General features: G+C 43.3%; 1 protein-coding gene across 2 annotated transcripts in view; it reads left to right on the top strand.

Moving 5' to 3' along the window:
- The first annotated feature begins 5,007 nt into the window (after window positions 1–5,007).
- The window catches only part of aldh8a1 (aldehyde dehydrogenase 8 family, member A1), a 38,013-nt gene continuing 21,089 nt past the window's right edge, over window positions 5,008–21,931 (top strand). For both annotated transcript variants that reach the window (XM_048531823.2, XM_048531822.2), the window contains exon 1: window positions 5,008–5,209. In XM_048531823.2, the coding sequence (XP_048387780.1) occupies window positions 5,063–5,209 (147 nt within the window). In that variant the 5' untranslated portion in view covers window positions 5,008–5,062. The remainder of the gene's footprint in view (window positions 5,210–21,931) is intronic.

The raw sequence follows: 21,931 nt of genomic DNA, 5'->3' as shown, positions 1-21,931 counted from the left end.
TGATAACCATGAATCAATTGTCAGGGGATAAACCATCTGGTTCACTAATAAAGTTTACGAAAGGAAACTGCTAGTCTGGCCTATTTGTGACTCCAGACCCATAGCAATGTGGTTGACTCTTAACTGTTCCCTGGGCAATTAGGAATGGGCAGTAAATGCTGCCTAGCCAGCAATGCCCTCATCCCATGAATGAATAAAGAAAAAGAATTGCCACAATGCTATTGCCTATTTTTAATCCTATGCATCCATCTTTCAGTGAATAGAATGAAGCTGTTATTTTTCTCTCCTAAGCCGCCTTTGCTTTTGTGACTGTAATCAAGATCCTTTGCAGTGAACTGTACCTTGATGATAGTGTTGCAGTTTTCAGAAGTGGCATTTATCTTCTGCTCACACAAACATGTGACCACTCTTAATACAGCCCTGTCAGCAACTGATACCTTATGGGAAAACAAACATTAATTAATGTCATAACACATACAGCTAAAGTTCTGCACAATTTTTGATAAATTCAAGGCCACATTTCATTTCTAACATTTTTTTCATGCTGTAAAGTTTTGGATGTATACTTGTTATCACTTTGCCTTAGCACTTTCAATAATGATGGTCAAATGATAATAGAAACAACTTGTGTAAAATGATTCTGTCTACCATAGCCTTTCTCCAAGGTGAGGTGAAGCCTGAGATTGCTGTTCCTGAAGGATTAGCTGGCCTCAATAGCAGTAGTCTTACCTCTCAGGCAGCAAGTTATGAAATCAAAATCCTTTCCAAGCATATCATTCAGGGTCAGGCTTCAGTGTAGTACTGGGCATTGCTGCATTGTCATTCTTTCGAATGAAACGTTCACCCACAGCCCCATTTGCCTTGTAAGAAGGTAAGGTTCATAGTAACAAGTTATTGCCTAAATCATCTTGACCAAATTGCCATCACACTTTGAAAGTTACGGACCGTTCAATGAGAGAACTGCTAATGTTTATGAACATGCTGGTGTTATTCTATCAGATCATCCCAGATAATGTTATCAAACTGAATAAAGCCATTGTGTTTAGAGTTGAAAATGTGTATTTGAAATGAAGGAAGAGACCTTGAGAATTAGCAGTTGTGATGCTAATAAACAAAAATACCTTGCAGGCCAAAGGCACAAACTGATATGAAAGAATATCATTGTAGCCAAGTCGAGCCAACCATCAGAGGATAAGGAACTGTTCCCAAGTGGACAGACCTGATGAAAAGTTAACCATTTCCAGTATATAAAGACTATAAATCTATAAAGAGCCCCTTTCAAAATGTTAGATAACAAGGTGTAGAGCTGGACGAACACACCAGGCCAAGCAGAATCAGAGGAGCAGGAAAGCTGACATTTCGGGTCAAGACGCTTCCTCAGAGGAAGGGTCTCGACCCGAAACGTCAGCTTTCCTGCTCCTCTGATGCTGCTTGGCCTGCAGTGTTCCTCCAGCTCTCTACCTTCTTATTTCAGATTCTCCAAAATCTCTTTCAAAATCTTGTATGCTTTAATGAGATCACTTTTAGTTATGGGTGAATCATGCAAAATTATCCAAATCAGTGTGAAAGATCACAACCTTATGAAATGTAATCCAGACCAAAAACTACTTATGCTCATGTTTTATGCATTTTTTTTTCTCTGGTTCAAGACTCAAGTTACCAATATCAGATCCAGGTCAAAACTGTGAGATTCTGCCAATTACACTGGTTTGGGAACATTCTTCATATTGTACTCATCTCCTGGAATGTAGCAGTGAAATCATCAACAGGCAAACAATGAAACCTGGATACTGACTGTCCTACACTGTCATCACAGCTCTGGAACTCAGGCACCTCAACATTGACATTGCCACCCGAAGTAAAAGACTTCAGCTGAAACCTGCAGAGGTGAAGTTGAGACATTGGAGGCATAAACACACCTCTGAGCAAACCATCTACCCAACCCTTCTCGCCACATTTGGCAGTCCGCAGATCCCGCAATGAATATATCAGCCATCATCAGTACTCTCAACTTCCTAAGAGACTGCCTAAGAACAGAAGCAGCATTGTTCTCTACGCCCAATTTCACATAATCCTTAAACATTATGTCTGAGTTCACTTGTGAATTGTGAAACACCAGGTCACAAAACTAACCAACTCTAACTCACTAAGTGTGAGTGTGTGTTCTGTCATAGTGAACCCTCGGAAACAGTAAAGTTTATCATAAAATAGAATAGAATAGCCTTTACTGTCACATATACTCAATGTGTGGTGAAAAGTTAATAGGTAGGTGGAGAGGAGAGTATAGGTGGGGAGGTAGGGAGGGGATAGGTCAGTCCGGGGAGGACGGACAGGTCAAGGAGGCGGCATGAGGTTAATAGGTAGGAAATGGAGGTGCGGCTTGAGGTGGGAGGAGGGGATAGGTGAGGGGAAGAACAGGTTAGGGAGGGGGGACGAGCTGGGCTGGTTTTGGGATGCAGTGGGGGGAGGGGACGAGCTGGGCTGGTTTTGGGATGCAGCGGGGGAAGGGGAGATTTTGAAGCTTGTGAAGTCCACATTGATACCATTGGGCTGCAGGCTTCCCAAGCAGAATATGAGTTGCTGTTCCTGCAACCTTCGGGTGGCATCATTATGGCACTGCAGGAGGCCCAGGATGGACATGTCGTCTGAGGAATGGGAGGTGCAGTTGTTAATTGCGAACCGAGCGTAAGCTTTCTGCAAAGCGGTCCCCAAGCCTCCGCTTGGTTTCCTCAATGTAGAGGAGGCCACAACGGGTACAGTGGATGCAGTATACCACATTGGCAGATGTGCAGGTGAACATCTGCTTGATATGGAAAGTCATCTTGGAGCCTGGAATAGGGGTGAGGGAGGAGGTGTGAGGGCAAGTGTAGCACTTCCTGTGGTTGCAGATGAAGGTGCCAGGTGTGGTGAGGTTGGAGGGGAGTGTGGAGCGGACAAGGGAGTCCCGAAGACAGTGATCTCTCCGGAAGGCAGACAAGGGTGGGGATGGAAAAATGCCTTGGGTGGTGGGGTCGGATTGTAGATGGCGGATGTGTCAGAGGATGATGCATTGTATCCAGAGATTGGTGGGGTGGTATGTGAGGACCAGGAGGATTCTCTTCAGGCGGTTATTGCAGGGGTGGGGTGTGAGGGATGTGTGGCGGGAAATGCGGGAGACACAGTCGAGGGCGTTCTCGACCACTGCGGGGGGGAAGTTGCAGTCCTTGAAGAACGTGGACATCTGGGATGTGCGGGAGTGAAATGCCTCATCCTGGGAGCAGATGCGGCAGAGGTGAAGGAATTGGGAATAGGGGATGGAATCTTTGCAGGAGAGTGGGTGCTTGGGTTATCCCTGCCTCCCTAACCTGTTCTTCCTCTCACCTATCCCCTCCTCCCACCTCAAGCCACACCTCCATTTCCTACCTACTAACCTCATCCCAAATCCTTGACCTGTCTGTCCTCCCCAGACTGACCTATCCCCTCCCTACCTGCCCACCTATACTCTTCTCTCCACCTATCTTCTACTCTATCCATCTTCAGTCCGACTCCCCTCCCTCCCTATTTATTTCAGAACCCTCTCCCCATCCCCATTTTCTGATGAAGGGTCTAGGCCCGAAACGTCAGCTTTTGTGCTCCTGAGATGCTGCTTGGCCTGCTGTGTTCATCCAGCTCCACAATTTGTTATCTCGGATTCTCCAGCATCTGCAGTTCCCATTATCTCTGTGCCGGTGACATGCTGTGTCAGGATGCCGCTGTGGGAGGCTGGAACATTGCTATATCACGCTGGGAGGACCCTATAGGAGACCAAGAGGTTGCCACACCAATGTCGGGAGTCAAGAAAGCAAAAAAGAGAAAAAGCACTGAGGATGACAAAGAGAAGGAAAATCGGCAGAGAGGACAAGCTCTGGCTGGAGCGTCCTACTCAACAGCCATCTTACACCAAAAAAAGCATACCATGTTAATGGTGATGGGCTAACAACTAATTAATCATCAGGGAATGATTTGTTTTGTGGGGCAGTTTATTTAAAACAACAAAACACATTCCAAATTATGAAGCAGACATTACAGTGGCCAACTGATTTTTGACCAGGCAGCTTGCAGACACACAGATAGACTAACTGATGACAATGCATACACACAGCACACGGTAAGGTACACAAGCAAACAAGGCATGACCACACATTCTTGCTGCAGAGTACAGCCAACCAGTTCTGGCTGAAGGTCACAGTCTCAGCATGGAACTGAGAATGACTTTGCAAGTTGACTGACAGCGAACTCTATTGGGTGTGTCATGGCCGGTTCTGTGCCTCTTGGCAAGTAATGCAGGACTTGGTAAATGGGTAAAGCCAGCAGGAAGGGACATGCAGGCCCTACCATTTGATCAAGGTACAATTTGGTGTCTCTTACCTCCATAAGCTCACAGTGTGTAGGACAGGTAGAAAGGGGATAGCATACCCAGATCCCACCTCTAACAGGACCCTGGCAATAGTTTCTACTTCATTGCTGCCGACAAAGTACACTGATTTTACTCTGAAGGAAAACGTCATTGACTTGTATCTCTCGAAAGTCACCTTTACATCCATTCAAAAGCACTTGCTCTCACCACCACCCCCACCCCCCCAGCCCATGGCCATGAACTCATTCCTCGCATTTTTCCAATTTGGAACTAGTTGCTGACATTAATCTCAGCCGCTACCGAGAGAGACGGAATAAAAAGAAATGTCCTGAAAATGTGAGTACTGCTCAATTGGAACTGCATCTCTTTTATCAGGAGGTTTTCGATAATACATCTCCGCTCGGCCTTTGAACTCATTGACCGTGCCTTGCCCTCGCCCCCTGCAAGACCCAATCAAACGACAGAAAAAACCTAGCCCCCCAGTGAAAGGGCCGAGCGGCCCGGGCCGCCCATATCCCGCCTCCTCGCCCCGCCTATTGGTGAAGATGGACCTTGATTGACAGCCGGAGTTGGGCTGCGCGGCGCGTTGATTGGCTCGAGCAGATGTCACACAGCTGTTCCTTGGCCAAAGGGGGCGGTGGCCGCTGCTGTTGCTGTGTCTCAGCTGTTTGTGAAGCTGGAAGAAACATGCCGAAAATGGCCCACCAGAGAACACATTTAATGCTGGAGAATTACATCGGTGGGAAATTCGTGCCGTGCTCCAGGCATCTCGATTCCTACGATCCTTCCTCAGGAGATATATACTGCAGGGTGCCAGACAGTGGAAAGGAGGAGGTGAGACTAGTCCAGCCTCTACAATGTCTGTTAGCTCCTAGATTGTTGCATTAAAATTATTCAGTTATTATTGAACAGTATTGGCAATTACAATATATAGCCGCGGTAGCTGTTTTCAAAATGATGGCAGCTTGCTCCTCTGTCCGCTGAGATGTAGACCAGGGTTGAATTTAGTTATTGATTTTGTAATATAAAAAGAAATATATTTATTCTTCCTCCTTCTCATGCAAATTGTTACAGCTCATAGCATGAGATGGTGAATATGAACCAAACATCATGCTTTCCTTAGTATTCAGGAGACCCAATAGAAGATGGTGTCATTTTTATATTTTAGCCTAATTTGCTTTTATATATCTAAATCGTGTATGCAAAACAGTGACTTAGAGGTCCGGCCATATGTTAGTTTGTACTGAAAAGCTTATCAAGCATGTTATATTGTGTGAGTATAAATTGCAAATTAAATGTTAACCAACAAAAGGTAAGATGTCAGCCTGATTCTGATGATATCATCAGACGCCTGAGATGTTGTTCAACCCAAACAGTTGTTGGTATTATAGTTGAGTGTTGTCAATCTTAATGATATGAAAGGTGGGGACGAAGAATATGAGTTGGTGGGTGAGATCTCTTATCTCAGTGTTCACACATGTTTTCTGAAATGTTGCCAATGACATTGATAACTGTTTCACTGTCTACCAGCTCTAGTGTAACTAGAGATATTGTAGATTGACACCATTGAGATTAATCTGTAACCCAGGGCCATAAATCCACAACATAGCTTTGGTGGTTTTCAGCATTCTAAGTCAGCTTGCTGCAAAGACTCACCTGGCATTGTAGAAAGGCAGTACAACATTGAAGCCAACAACGAATAAAGAGTGACTCATATTTCATTCAGAAAGCAGTGTTAGGGATAAAATAAAGTTACATTCAATGCAATATAGGAAAAAAAGTGATTGGACCCAAAACAGTTAGATCAGAAATTCCTACTGGTGGTGAGATGTAGAATAAGGGAATTATAAACTCTTTTGTTATTAGTTAAAATATTTGGTCAGAAAATACTGCAACACTTGCTGCATTGTAGTCACTGAGTTATTAGGCAACAAAGAAACGTAGAAAATAGGAGCAGGAGTAAGTCATTCAGCTCTTCGACTTAGTTATGTGTCCACCAGTACATTGCCAATTGCAAGTATTATGCAGCCTGCATGCTAACACTATTTTTTACTGGCCAATGCACCTACAGTTAGGAAATTACCACAGGTTGTCATGCAATTTTGTTGCTTGGGTCATAATTTGAGAGGATTTACACAAATAATGTTTTAGTCTGTGAAACGGTACATGACATGAAATATATGCTGCATTGGTATTTAAAAGAAAGCAGGATATATAGGATAAACCATTCTAGAAACTTACACTGTCTTTGCTGCCAATGTGGAATTTATATTTAGCTTTTGCACAAACTGAAGGATGAAAAATATCATGACCTCAAGAATGAGAAGGTCTAGAAGTGATTAACACAAAACTTCTAATTCCAAACAACAACAAAACTGTTCTGGCAGGTAAAACAGCATTTACATGCTAAACATCATCTTGATCATGATGATGAAATTATTTTTAAATCTTGAGATACAACATATGACTGTCTCAGAGATTAACATGGGGTTTGAGCTCTATGTATGTAGCTGTAATGCTAATAGTGAGGGAGTTAAATGCTACCACTTGAATGGCAGGCACACAATGTACCTGCATTATTTGCTTGACTTTTGGAGAAATACTTAATGAAGATGCCATTCATTGGGTCAGGATAGTCTTCTGCATTAACACCGAATGGAAGCTTAAAAGTGACTGCATGGAGATAGATTGATAACATCCTGGTGGTGTCAGAAGATTTAAAAATTTCAACTCTGGTTTGTGGATTACATTGGCAAGAAAATACATGACCTAATGAGCAGGTTTTACAGTACTGTTAGACTGGTTACAATGTACCTGTTACACCAAAACCAAGCTTCAGAGTGTATTAGGGCTTCAATATTTCTCAGTGTTAACTCTCCTTGGGGATTAGGCAACATTTGGAATGAGATGGACATCTTGGGGAGGATGCCTTCATAGCAGAGACTGCATTGCTCCGCATGACAGTAAACTCCCAATATGTTCAGCCACCACAACTGCCTTGACCAAGGAAGCTATTCTTGCACTTGTCAGAGTCCTCTATGTTTTCAGATGTTATTGTTGCCTTGACTTAAGGTTTTGAATATGGAAGGATCATCTGGGAAACTGTAAATTTTGTTTTTTTCTGAAGCATGGTCTAGGCGTGAAACGTCAGCCTTCCTGCTTCCTGCTGCTTGGCCTGCTGTGTTCATCCAGCTCTACACCTTGTTATCTCTTATTGTAGATTTTGTTTAGCTGTGCGAATCATAATCAAGAACTATATACAATAAGATTTTGCAGTAACATTGAACTTAAGAAAATTGACTGTTTAAATTTTGCAGATTTTAAAACTGATTTAAGAACAAAAACATTTAAATATATTTTAAAGGTGTTGTGCGCGTATATGGATGTGTGTATTATTTCACAGAAACTCAGGAAGCGCATGACAAAGAAGAAAACCATTCAGCCCATTATATTCTTGTTGGTCAATGAAGAGCTACCCAGTATGATGCCTCCTTCCTGCACTAGGCTCAAAGCCCTACAAGTCACTGAATTAGAGGATCTATGAGTTTTACATTTCATAATACTTTAGACACCTTTTTTGGGATGACTTGATCCACTTTTGCATATCATTGTGTTGAATTGTAGTTGTTTTAGTAACCGTTTTTGCGTGGTACTGCACTGTGTATCATTTAATGCATTTTTTTTTACAGTTTGTAATCTTTCAGCTGGTTTTTGAAATTTTTTTGATGTTTCCGGTGCTTTCTTTTCTCTATTCATTCGCGGGATGAGGGCGTCGCTGGCTCGTCAGCATTTATTGACCATCCCTAATTGCCCAGAGGGCAATTGAGAGTCAACCACATTGCTGTGGAGTCACATGTAGGCCGGACCAGGTAAGGATGGCAGTTTCCTTCCCTAACGGACATTAGTGATGGGCTTTTCAAACAATCAACAGTGGATTCATGGTCATCATTATACTCCTAATTCCAGATATTTATTGAATTCCAATCCTACCATCTGCCATGGAGGGATTCAAACCCAGGTCCCCAGAACATTATCTAGGTCTATAGATTAACAGTCCAGTGATTATACCACTAGGTCATCGCCTCTCCATTAAACATCAGAATAGCTACAGTCAATGATAGCTATAGTTTTTCATATCCAGGAATGTACCTTGCTACTCAGTGTAGATTATTCCATGAAAAGACATAAAGTCCATTAAAGAGACTACAGGTTCCAACACTGTATCTGTCATAGAAGTCATTTTATCTGTTGTAGTAATTGCATGGGGGAGAAAAGTTGCAATTTATCTATGTTAAGTATTTAATTCTAGTGGTTTTGGTGATCATTGTGAATTATTGCTCCTAAATACTAATTGGTTATCTTATTTTCCCAATAGTAAATTTTGCACAGACGTTGTTGATGATGTGGGGAAGAATACGGACAAATCTTTTTCAGTTCAAAGAAAGAAAAGATTACCAAATACATTTCAGCCAGGATGTGAGATATCTGCAGTGTTGGCCAGGGATTTCAAGTCCTAACTGTCCAAATTATGCCACACATCTCACAAGTATTACAGTCATTTCTGTAATGATGGGTCTTGATGTGGAAGCAGCAGTATTAATGTTAGATCAGCATTTGGCACTGAGTAAGGAGGCACCAGATGAAGATAGGTCTGGAAACTTGAGCTTTGTCACAATTGTGGTAAAATAAAAGTCAGTGAGAGTTCACGATAACTTTAAAGTTGAAGCACAAAAGGACCCCAGAGGTCCACTGATTCACAGTCAAATGTTCAATATCAGAAAATAGTTGGCTTTCCCATTACTGTCTTTTAAAGTTATGGTCAGTCAGTGGTTGTGAATACAGGATTGTACACAGGAACGCAAATTTGTGCTCCGTTGACTGGAGAGTAGTTTTAGCTGGCAGGATAAATCTCATGCCTGACACACGCTCCAAAATCAAGTTGTAGTGTCGAAAACTACCTGCACAATTTCAGAGATAGTAGGAACTGCAGATGCTGGAGAATCTGAGATAACAAGGTGTAGAGCTGGATGAACACAGCAGGTCAAGCAGCATCACAGGAGCAGGAAGGCTGACGTTTCGGGCGTAGATACTTCATCAGAAATTAAGAAGGGTCTAGGCCCGAAACATTAGCTTTTCTGCTCCTGTGATGCTGCTTGGCCATCTGTGTTCATCCAGCTTTACACCTTGTTGTCTTTGCACAATTTCAGTGCAATTTACAACAACATTGCATTTATAAAATATCTTTTAATGTAGAACATATTTCAAAATATTCAGGATACAGGCATATTTAAACAAAGATAGATACTGAGCCAAAGAAAAATATGAGGAGGACAAACCAAATGGTTGGTGAGAAAGTTGTATTTTAAGGAGGTCTTTAAGAGGAGATGGCAAGGAGGTGTTAGTGGTTTAGAATCACATTGAGCTTAAATGGGAAAAGGTGTGACCATGAGTGATGGAATAGAAGGATTAAAAGCATACTAGAAACCAGAGTTCTAGGAACTGTACATGCAAGAGTGCAGTGAGGCGAGGTTGCTTGTAAGGCAGGAGGAAGCTACAAATAGTGTGCTGGAATGAAGGAATCTTTTATTTTTTCAAATATGATGTGACTTTGAAAACTGAGGCATTGGACTTGGAGCCAATGCAAACCTACAGGAATAAGTATACTCGGAGACCTTAACTTGGTGTAATTTAATATATAACCTGGATGAGCTAAAGTTTACAGAGTGAGGAGGATAGTAGGCAATGAATAGAACTTCAGTTAATATGCTGTTGAATCCAAGAGTTTTGTGTCTCCACACCCGACTACTCCAGTGTTTACAGAGGTGTTTATAGAGATGGCCTTGATGATGGAGAGGATACGGTGTTGGAAGTTCTGCTCAAGATGTAAGACAAGTTGATGGTTGGGAATAGAAATAAAAGTAATGGTTAGGACATGGACCTCATTGTGAGAGTTTTTGTTTTCCTCAGTACTTAATTCAAGAAAATTGTGGCTTATCTGAGACGAGGCCAGATAAGCAGTCTGACAGCACAGATTAGGTGGTGTGGTTGAAATGGATAGTGAAGCGATAGATTTGGATACTATCAGCGTGCAACTCAAAGCTTATTTCACTTCAAGTAATCTTTTAGAACCATAATGTTGATCAGAAATGGAGATACATTCTTGGAAGGCTCAACTTTGAAAACACTGTATCTTATTTTTCGGTATTATTGATTGTGGACTGAAATTCAAAAATTACTTTGAAAACCAAGGATTGTGGAAGTGATTGCTGCACTTTTAAAACAGAGTGCTGAAACTCATTGTAAATCATGCCCATACTATTGTTTTGCTCAAGCCTTGAGGGGGACTGCTTGCATGTGATCCCGCACGAGGGGTGTGGACAAAGCGAGATTCACCTGGCAACAGGTTGCTGATTGGTTTGTACAGTTCTGACCAGATGTGGATACCAAAGGCCACCTGCTGGACAATGACTATCCAATTAGCTCCTGGGTATCTCTACAGCTTTTGGCTGTGAATGATACTGGCAGCAGCCTTAGGACTATGGCAAAGGGCAGATGGTGAGTTTTTCTCTCCGTCAAAATATCTGAAGCCTGAAGAAAGCCAATTTATTTTCCATCACAAGTTGCTGTAAGCTGTCGTCTTTAACTAGTAACCAAAAGGCATTGCAGTTATATCACTGACCGTCTATGCTTCCTACAAAGCAGCATAAATAATCTGGAAAACAGAGATTGAGGAACATAAAATCCTGGTGAATTCTTCTCAGCAAACCCTATGGTTTGGGACCTTTGAACTGACTCCCCACTATTGTTCCCCTTTCACCCATAACACTCCGTTTGTCTGCCTGTGCAGAGTAGCTTAATAAAGAACTTAGAGTTTCAACTAGGGAGTTATATGTTAACAAATCATAGTTGTTTAGTAGTATTTAATTATAAAAGTAGTCCTTTATGAAGTGCAGAAACCTGATCTGTGTTTTCTGATAATTTGGGTAAATGAGGGACTTTGATAAAATTTTTAACTTCTGTGACGACTGTGGAAATAGTTGGGCTTGATCTATATGTGCTATCCCAGTGAGGCGTGACAATTTTTAGTGGCATCAAATGGGAAAAATAGTTCTGGCTACAGGTGGGTTGATAATGGTCGTGACAGTCTCATTGAGCTTGACCAGGTGGGAGAAACTTTGAAGGAGGAAGAGAGGTTGAATGTGTCAAAGTGCCTGCAAAGAGAGTAAGGAGAGAAAATGCTCCACAGGCACAAACACATGAAAAGATGCAAATATAGATTTGCAGGGAATTTAAGTGCATATTAATGAAGTAGTAATATGTTCATGAACTTTAGATTGCACAGGCAGTTGGGATCTGCAGCACTAGTTTACAGAGACAGAGAGTCAACATTGAATTTGTTTTGAGGAGGGCATTGACGACAGTGGCTTTGAATTTTGAGAGACATTACCTGAAGAGAGGCAGTTTTTGAAATGTCAGCTAGCATAGGAAGAGGTTCAGTGGGAATAGGTTCAAGGGAACCAAGAGGTAGGTCTCACGGATGAGCTGAGCTCAGACAGAGTCTGAAATATAGTGATAAGAAATTTGTTAACTCTTCACACTTGTTGGAGGTGAGGGTGAAAGAGAATGAGGAGAAATTTAAAGATGCAGTTGATAGTGGAGAAAGACCTCACCAGTTATCTCCAGAAGATGCTAGAGAAGCCCCCTCTTTACCCAGTCAACTTACAATTCTATATCAGCTACCAACTTTGTAGATTATGAATTGTGTCAAAATAAGAGTTTTATTATTCTTTCCTTCGCTTACTCCAGCTAACCTGTTCAAATGAAAAATAAAACTACAATGTAAGTAATAGGGCTATGAATTCTGAGTGAGTGGTAACTTTAAATGTATATTTTAAACATAACCCACTGTTCAATATATTTGAGTGTAAAACATAACAAAAATTTCATGAAATGATCTACAATCGGCCAGAATACGGCCTCTGAACCTGTTGTGACATCAAAGTAAATCACTTAGTTCGATACTGTATGCAATCTCAAAATTTTTTGGCAGCTTTATCAATAATGCATCGCACTTTGGACTGACCATGTGTATTTAACTGTGAATCCTGAGGTAATGATTCATTACAAAGTTGTGTCATGGTACAAAGATCTTCTCTTTTCCGATTTCAGTAAATGTGATTGTTCGGTAGAAGTGAGAAATTATTTTTAAATAGAAGTAGTCATTTAAGCCTGATGAAATGAGAGTTGCTGACAAGCACTTGAAAATAGATTTGCATTTTGGCAACAGAACTGTCAATGTTTGTGACCCCTACTCTAGTGACCCTGACAACAACTTTTGGGATCTGCACATGCGCAGAATGTTACTGGAATCTGGAAGTTTCTATTGATTCTGTGCTTCTCCAAAGATTGCGCCACTAACAATTCTGTCCTTCCTCCCCACCACCTTACAGATCCCTATCAATACAAATGTGTTGGATTAGTGAGAATTTATACTGTCATGCAGTTTGTCTTGTTGTAAAAAGCTTTGGAATAGTTGGACCGCAATGAAGTGTCCCTTCTGTTTGCCCTTGTTCCATATCCTGCCATTCCTCAGCCTGCACCACTCAAAAGAAAGCAATCTGAGTGTTTCTAGCCTCTGCTTATAGCTCATACTTTCTAATCTAGGCAGCAGTCTGGTAAACCTCTTCTGCACCTTCTCCACAGTTTCCACATCCTTCCTGTAATAAGAGTGGTCAAGAAGGCATATGGCATGCTTTCCTTCATTGGGCGGGGTATTGAGTACAAGATTTGGCAGGTCATGTTGCAGTTGTATAGGACTTTGGTTTGACCACATTTTGAGTACTGTGTACAGTTCTGGTCGCCACATTACCAAAAGGATGTGGATGCTTTGGAGAGGGTGCAGAGGAGGTTCACCAGGATGTTGCCTGGTATGGAGGGTGCTAACTATGAAGAGAGGTTGAATAGATTAGGATTATTTTCATTAGAAAGATGGAGATTGAGGGGGGACCTGATTGAGGTCTGCAAAATCATGAGGGGTATAGACAGGGTGGATAGCAAGCAGCTTTTTCCCAGAGTGGGGGACTCAATTACTAGGGGTCATGAGTTCAAAGTGAGAGGAGGAAAGTTTAGGGGAGATATGCGTGGAAAGTTCTTTACACACGTGTTGCCAGCAGAGATGGTAGACGCAGACACGTTAGCGTCTTTTAAGATATATTTGGACAGGTACATGGATGGGCCGGGAGCAAATGGACACAGACCGTTAGAAGATAGATGACAGGTTAGACAGAGGATCTTGATCGGCGCAGGCCTGGGGGGCCGAAGGGCCTGTTCCTGTGCTGTAGGTTTCTTTGTTTCTTTGTTGTTTCTTTGTAATGTGGCATCCAGAATTGAGCACGTTACTCTAAATGTGACCTAGCCAAAGTCATATAAACCTCCAACATGACATCCAGACTCTTGTACTCAATTTTCCGACCAATAATGGCAAGCATGCTATACGCCTTCCCAGCCGCCAACATGAGGCTCGCTGGTCTGTAGTTTCCTGGATTATCCCTGTTTCCCTTGTTGAACAGAGGAACAGCATTAGCGACTCACCAGTCCTCCGGGACCTGTCCAGTGCCTAACGAGGATACAAAGATCTTGATCAAGGCTCCAGCAATCTCCTCTTTGTCTCTGCCAACCTGGGGTAGATACTGTTGGGCCCTGGGGACATAGTCACTTAATACTCTTTAAAAGAGCCAAAACCACTTCTTCTTCCAGCATATTAGCGTGCTCCACACAAATCTCACTATCCTCTATATCCTTCTCCTGGGTTAATACCAATGCACAGAACTCATTTAGGATTTCACCCACATTCACCACCTCCAAGCACAAGTTCCCTCCTTTGTTTTAGAGTCGTCTTACCTTCGCCATAGTTAGCCTCTTGTTTTTAATGTATCTATAGAATGTCTTGGGATTCTCTTTAACCCTATTTGCCAAGGTCATTTCATGGCCCCTTCTTGCTCTCCTAATTTCCTGCTTGAGTACTTTATATTCCTCATGGGCCCTGATGGATTTTAGCTTCCTAAACCTTACATATGCTTCTTTTTGCCTTTTGACTAAATTCACAACTGCCCTCGCTATCCAAGAGTCCTTGCCATCGCTTATCCTTCCTCCTTACTGGAACATGCCAGTCTCAAACTCTCCCCAGTAGGTCTTTAAACAGTTCTGAAGTGTCAAGAGTGGACTTGCGTGATAACAGCCCCTCCCAATTTAACACTCCCTAGCCCCTGCCTAATACTGACTTTCTAGCGAGGTAGATGTTAACACAGTAGTCCAAGTCATCCTGGCACTCGTGTTCGAAGCAAACTCATGCAGTCCCTCTCCACAGATGTACGGTGTCTATGGAAATGCTGACAGAAGCCCACACATTTTCTTCTGTGGCTCTGAATATTCCTCTTCATCATTGGGCCCTCCTGCAACTTAGTGTCTGCATTCAGGTGAACAGAGCTTGGAGATTTCTGTGTTCTTCCAGGGGATTGTCCTCTGCAGTCCTGGTCTCTTATACATTTTCCTATTCACCTATAGTGCATGGCTTCCCAGTAACAATGCAGCTCTCTGTGTTGGAGGTTCTGCTTTGATATGTGCATCTGGGCCATTGGGAAATACACGTGAGTTTTGTGATGGTGCTTCTTCAGGATGCCTGAGGGGTCTGTGTTGTCTCTGACACCACTTCCATATCAATGGTCACAGTTTCTGAGAGTGATGAAAATCATAAATTAAAACAGACAAAATTGAGAGGTTCAAAATCAACCTGTGCAGATCAACATTTGGTTGTTAACATCATGTCTACGTGAGGGAGCATTCTGTGCATGTGGCTGCATGATCTAATTCTGCTAGTGGGCTGGTGTGAAATGCTTATCTCCGATATCAATGTCCATGCATTGCTGAGACTCTGCTTGTCACCAGCGCACTGTCATCTGCTTGGCCAAGGTGGCTATGAATGGTTCAGTGGTTCTCTGCCTCTTGTGATTTCTGCTGCAAGGAGAGAAAGAGGAGCATTCAGAGTGTGACAAATAGAATGACACCATTTGTAGAGAGGGAGTAGGTGTGAGAATGAGGTTAATTGTGGTCTGCTCAGGGGTCAGAAGTGAGGCAGAGCCTCAACAAAGGGAAATAGGTGGGAGGTGCAAGTATGTGTTGGTCATTTGAGTGCTGTGCAGGAGAAGTCCAGGTCAATCAGAGCATAGGGATTAACAATTAAATGTACCATGTCATGCACCTTTCCTGATAAAATTATTTGGAGCTCTTGCAGCATTGCACCCAATTTGGAGAGGGCACGCTCTCGCTTTGCAGCTTTATGGCTATTTCCAGACAAGTCTGCTTCAATTTGGAGATAACGCAGGGTGGAGCTGAAGAAACACAGCAGGCCAGGCAGCATAAGAGAAGCAGGAAAGTTGACGTATCGGGTCGGGACCCTTTGAAGAACGTCAACTTTCTGCTCCCCTGATGCTGTGCCGCTTCAGCTCCACGCTGTGTTATCTCCGACTCCACCATCGGCAGTTCTTACTATCTGTGCATCAATTTGGGGGCAAGCTGTTTCTGCCAAGCGTGGGGAACAAAATATTTTTGTGGATCATGTCGCAAAGCCTCAAGGATGTCTCAAAGAACCACAGGGGCACCCTTCCCTCACTGAAGCAAAATTGATTCTCCAGAAGGATTGTGAGTCTTTTGATACACTTTCCTTGAGAAGATGATGGAATATTTTTAAGATAGAGGTTGGTCGATACTTGGTGAAGAACGGGTGGAAGATTATCAGGGTGAGATGGTGAAATAACTGCACAGACGCCAGTTCCTTTCACCACATTGTCCTTTATTTACTTTGGCACAGTACATTGGCCGTCATTCAGAGTCATCCCTCAACTGAGGAGAGTCTAGTCCCCTGGTTATATTTGTCTGCTAAGGCTTTCCTGATTGGGATTGTTAACAACTCCCCTCCCCTGCCAAAGACAGTGATGTAGGCCTGGTCTTTCGCTTCTAGCTTCTCTTGTGACGTTTTCACACCACGTCCGGTTCCTCTGACTCGGACTCAGACATGGGCGGGTGTACTGGACCGTGGCCAGTCTCTTGCATCTGGAATATCTCGGGAGAATTTCCACCTCCTCTTCCAATGGAAGTGGTATTAAGGCTGCATCCATTTCAGACTCCAATGTTTCCTTGACACTTAAGGAAATTGGTTGTTCTAAGGGGCCAGGTATGTTTTGCTGCTGCCCCATTTGCGGGATAACAGCTTTCAGGTGATTTACGTGTTTGTTCAGGACCGTATCACCCACCCGAACTTTGTAACATGTGGGACCTGACCTGGTGTCAACCTCACCTGAAATCCTTCAGGGCCCTTTTCCATGGTTCCAGCATCAAACCGCATCCCCTGAATAGAATTGTCTGTCTCACCTAGAGGAGGCACTTGGCCGCCATTGGCATTCCTGCTGCTGTCCCCCACCCTGCCAGGCCTTGAATTATCAGGTTTAACATGGTACGGAGTCTTCTGCCCATCAACAATGCTGCTGGAGCTGTCCCTGTTAATGTGTGCGGGATGTTCCTATAATTGAACAGGAACCAGGACAGTTTGGTATTAGTTGACGCTGTAGGCTGCTGCTTTAAGCTGTCCTTATGTGCAAAATACCATTGGATGACGATGCCCCAAATGACAGTCTGTATATTGATATAAACAGTTATGGGTGTTAATTGGAGCACAGTTCTGGGGCTCTTCATCCAGTCGCAATTTCAGGTAGGTGTTGCTCATGCCCAGCTTCCTAAGGGACCACCTCCCCCCACCAGCTTTCCCTCTATGTGAGGGATGGGGTATTTATCCATCTGTGAGAAGCAGGTTACCATTTGTTTAAACTCACCACAATGGCAAACCAAGCCATCAGACTTCACAGTCAGTAGGACCCAAGCTGCCCATTCCGCAAACTGCACTGATTTGATGATTCCTTCACTCTCCAGCCTCCTGATTTCTGCCTCTACTTTTACCCACAAGGAAAACGCAAGGCCCGCCCAGTGCCAAAATCTTGGAATTACTCACTGGTCAATGTGTCAATTGGTTTTGGCCCCTTTTGATGGTCTCAAACCCTTCTTGAAAAATTCCTGGTTATTTCGCTTGGACTTCACTAAGACAACTATTTTCCAATGGAGAAATGTTGAGCCAATCTAGGAGAATCATTCTCAACCAATCCCACTCTTGTCACTACTGAAGTAACTGCATGGAGGCTGATATCCCACAACCAAGTTCCCCTTTATTTACTGGTGTACTGCACACTGACTGTGGCCAGCCAGCTCGGAGTCAGTCCTTAACTGAGGAGATTCTAATCCTAGCTATATTTATCTTCTTTTTCTGGAGGAATTGAAAATAAAACTATGTGCAACTTTGAGTTACTGGGTGAGTCCAAATGGCTGTGCAATTTTCTTCTCCCTACTGCAGTGGAAATGAAAGACAAAATTGGAATTTGTTTCTCACTTAGTGGAAAACTCTTAAGTAGTGACAGAATAAATATGAAATAACCACACAGAGGCCAGTTCCCATCACCAAGTTTTTTCCCCTCCCCTTTTATTTACTAGGTCACAGTATACTGGCTGTGGCAAGCCAGCTCAAAATTAGCCCTCCTCTGAGGAGATGCTAATCACCTGGTTATATTGGTCAGCCAAGGCTTTCTGATTGGCCCAGGTTAACAACCCCAACCAAGAACCTCATAGTCAACAAGGTCCACCTGGTTCCAATCACTACAGATGGGAATGTGGATTTGTGATTACAATCGGAATGGACGTGGCGTTATTGGATACCAGAGCAAGCCTGAGTTGCAAATAACCACCTGCTGCTCCTTGTTCTCTCTGTTTCACCCACTTGTCTCTACACCCTGCCAGTTGTAGGATGGTACCACTCTGTCTGTCATCTTTAATTTAAGGGAGCTTCAGTAGGTAGGTGTATGTCATGATCACACCCATTGCTCAAATCAATCAGGAAAATCTAAAAGCACAATACTGATGTCCGTGAATCCTGATCCACTGCCAGCTACCCCACTGTGAGCAAGTCTTAAAAGTTAAATTCCTGATAATGTCACAACAGTGACTATCACGAATGAATGTTTCATATCTGTGTCACTGTGTTTGTTGTGTTCATTGTGGCCAATGTGGGTTACTGCGAATGTTTATCTGAATCTGACAGCAACTTGAGAATTCAGCACCAGCACAGATTAAGGTGGAAAGCCTGAAGCTACTGACCATTATTTCTATCTGCACATAGGCTGTGCTATAACTTAGCCCCTGAGATAGAAGAGTAATAGTTTAGGATCGTGACCAAAAATTAACTGTCAGGAGCTGAGAGTTAAGGAGCCCCTAAATTGCAAGTGAGTATTGTCCAGTTGAGATTTTAAAAATTTCTATTGCCTCAAAATATAATTCTGAATATAATGTGTCTTTATAAATGTAACAAGTTATATTTTTCCGCCTATAGGCCTAGTTTATAGGGTTCAGTTAGCTCAGCTGGCTGGTCTGCTGGTTGGCAACGCAGAGTAATGCCAACAGCTCAGGTTCAATTTCTACACTAGATGAGATTACCATAAAGGTACCATCTTCTCAACTTTGCCCCTCCACCTAAGGAATGGTGATCCTCAGGTTAAACTCCAGAGAGTCGTCGCTGTCTTATTAGAGAGAAACAAAAGTAGCCTTAGAAGTCCACTGGCACTATAGTAGCTTTACCTTTATAGAGCTAAATACAATCGCAAACTGCAGCATGGACTAATCTGTTCACAGTCGTATTAATCTTATCCCAACAATGACAGCATGAAAAACATGAAAACTCGAAGTCCCAAAACCAGCCCAGCCTATCCCCACCTCCCTAACCTGTCCTTCCTCTCACCTATCCCCTCCTCCCACCTCAATCCCCACCCCATTTCCTACCTACTAACCTCATCCCGCCCCCTTGACCTGTCCGTCCTCCCTGGACTGACCTACCCCCTCCCTAACTCCCTACCTACACTCGCCTTTACTGGCTCCATCCCCACCCCTTTGACCAGTCTGTCTCTTCTCCACCTATCTTCTCCTCTATCCATCTTCTATGCACCTCCCCCTCTCTCCTCCCATTTCTGAAGAAGGGCCTAGGCCCAAAACGTCAGCCTTGCTGCTCGGCCTGCTGTGTTCATCCAGCTCTACACCTTGTTATCTCGAAAACTCGAAGTCTTTTTTTTACAGGAAAAGCTTGGTTTTATACAGAAGATAAACCTATAGTATATGAAGACAAGTAGTTAAAACAGGAGTTGATCATATCTGGAGGAGTAAATGTACATACTGAGGTTGAGGTGCTGGACAGAAATGTTATTCTAGGGCACTACACAAGGCAGCCAGGTCCAAAGTGAATGGTCACCAGCACCAAGCATCGCGTTTTTAAAAGAAATTCATTCACAGGATGTGGGCATCACTCGCTGGTCCCACTTTCTTTTCCCATTCTTATGTGCCCTGAAGAAGCAGTTGGTGAGCTGCCTTCTTCAGCTGCTGCAGTCCATGTGCTGTGGATAGACAAACAGAGCTATTAAAGAGGGAATTTCGGAAGTAAGATCGAGCAATGTAGTAGGAACAGTTGTAGATTCCATTCCAAATCAGGGTTGTCCATGCTTTGGAATGGTGATGTTTCCAAGTAACTGCAGCCCTTGTTGTCCTAGGTGGTAGGGGTTGCAGCTTTGTCACGTGCTGTGTATAGAGTCTTAGGAAGATTTTTCACTGTAACTACTGGTGATATGGCTGGTGTGATGCAGTGTGAAGCAAACAGCTTGGGTTCAGTTCCTGCATTGGCTGAAGTTACCATGAAGGATTCCCCTTATAAAATTCTCCCCATGCCTGAGGTGTGGTCACCCTCAGATTAAACAATGACCAGTCATTCCTGACTGTCTAACGGGAGTGCAGACCTATGGTCCAGTAGGACTTTACACTCTGCTACCACTGTATGTCAAAGTGGAGGGAGTGAACACTGAAGGAGTTATATAGCGTGTAAAAATTTTCCACATTGTTGGGTCGATGCAAGTTTTATAGCTGTACTAGAATATCTTGGCAAAGGATGTGGTAAGATCTGGAGCTCAAATCTTCAGTACTTTTGCCAGAATGAAGTCAGGGCCCAAAGCCTTTTCCACATCTAGTGCTTCCAACTGTTTTTTCATATCATGTGGAGTGAATGAAATTGCTTGAAGACAGGTATCTGTGATGCTGTGGACTTCTGGGGGAGCCCAAGATGGATCATCCACATGGCACATCTGGTTGAAGATTGTTGCAAATGCTCAGCCTTATCTTTTCCGCCGACATTTGGGATGTTACAATATTGAGGATGGAGATATGTGTAGAGACTTCTTCTCCAGTGAGTTGTTTAATTGTCCATCACCATTAACAACTAGATGCAGCAAAACAGCAGAACTTACATCTAATCCGTTGTTTGTGGGATTGCTCAGCTCTGTCTATCACTTGTAGCTTATGTTGTTTGGCATGAAAGTAATTCTGTTCGGTGGCGTCTGTAGGTCGGGGATACTTCATATCTAGATATAGCTGGTGCTGCTCCTGGTGGGCCCTCCTGCACCCTCTATTGAACCAGGATTGATTCCCTGGCTTAATCAAGAGAAAAATAGTGCTGATGCTGGAAATCTGAAATAAACACAGAAACTGCTGATGAAACTCGGAAAATCACTTCTGAAGAAGAGTCATACAAGGCTTGAAATATTAGCTCTGTTTCTGTTTCTGTCTCGATAGATGCTGCCAGACCTGCTGAGCTTCCCCGACATTCTCTGTGTTTGATCCTCTGGCTAGATGGTAATGGTAGTGTGGGGAATATGCTGGGCCATGAGAGTGCAGTTTGCTTGGAGTATGATTCTGCTATTGCTGGTAACCCACAGTGCCTCATGGATACCCAGCCTTGAGTTACTAGATCTGTTCAAAGACAGTCCTGTTTAGCGGGGTGATAGTGTGATTCGGCACGCAGTAAGGTATTTTCAGTATGAATGCGGAAGTGTGTGCAGAGGTCGCTCTTACTGATAGTGTGATGGACAGATGCATCTACAGCCAGCAGATTGGCAAGGGTGAGGTCAGATATGTTTATCGCTCTTGTTGGTGCCCTCACCATCTGCTGCAGACTCGGTCTCTAGCCATGTCCTTTTAGGACCTGACCAGCTCAATCAGAAGTGCTGTTGCTGAGCCACTGTCAATGATGGACAGTGAAATCCCCCTCTCAGAGTGTAATCCACCTTCAGTGCTTCCTTCAAGTGTTGCTCAATAAGGAGGAGCACAAAATCATCAGCCGAGACAGGGCAGTACATGCTAATCAGCAGCAGGATTCTTTGCCCATGTTTTACCTGATACCTCAAGCTTCAAGGGGTCTGGAGTCAATGTTGAGGACTCCCAGGGCAGCTCCTTCCTGACTGAATACCACTGTGCCACTAACTCTGTTAGGCCTGTCCTGCCAGTGGGGCAGGCATTGGTGATGTCTGGGATGTTGTATGTCATGTATGATTTCATGCACATGCTGTTGCCTGACTAGTCTGTGAGACA

Source organism: Stegostoma tigrinum, chromosome 4 (assembly GCF_030684315.1).
Source record: "Stegostoma tigrinum isolate sSteTig4 chromosome 4, sSteTig4.hap1, whole genome shotgun sequence".
Classification (NCBI taxonomy): Eukaryota; Metazoa; Chordata; class Chondrichthyes; order Orectolobiformes; family Stegostomatidae; genus Stegostoma; species Stegostoma tigrinum.
Note: the sequence above shows the minus strand (reverse complement) of the source record. Positions and strands in the feature narration are given on the sequence as shown.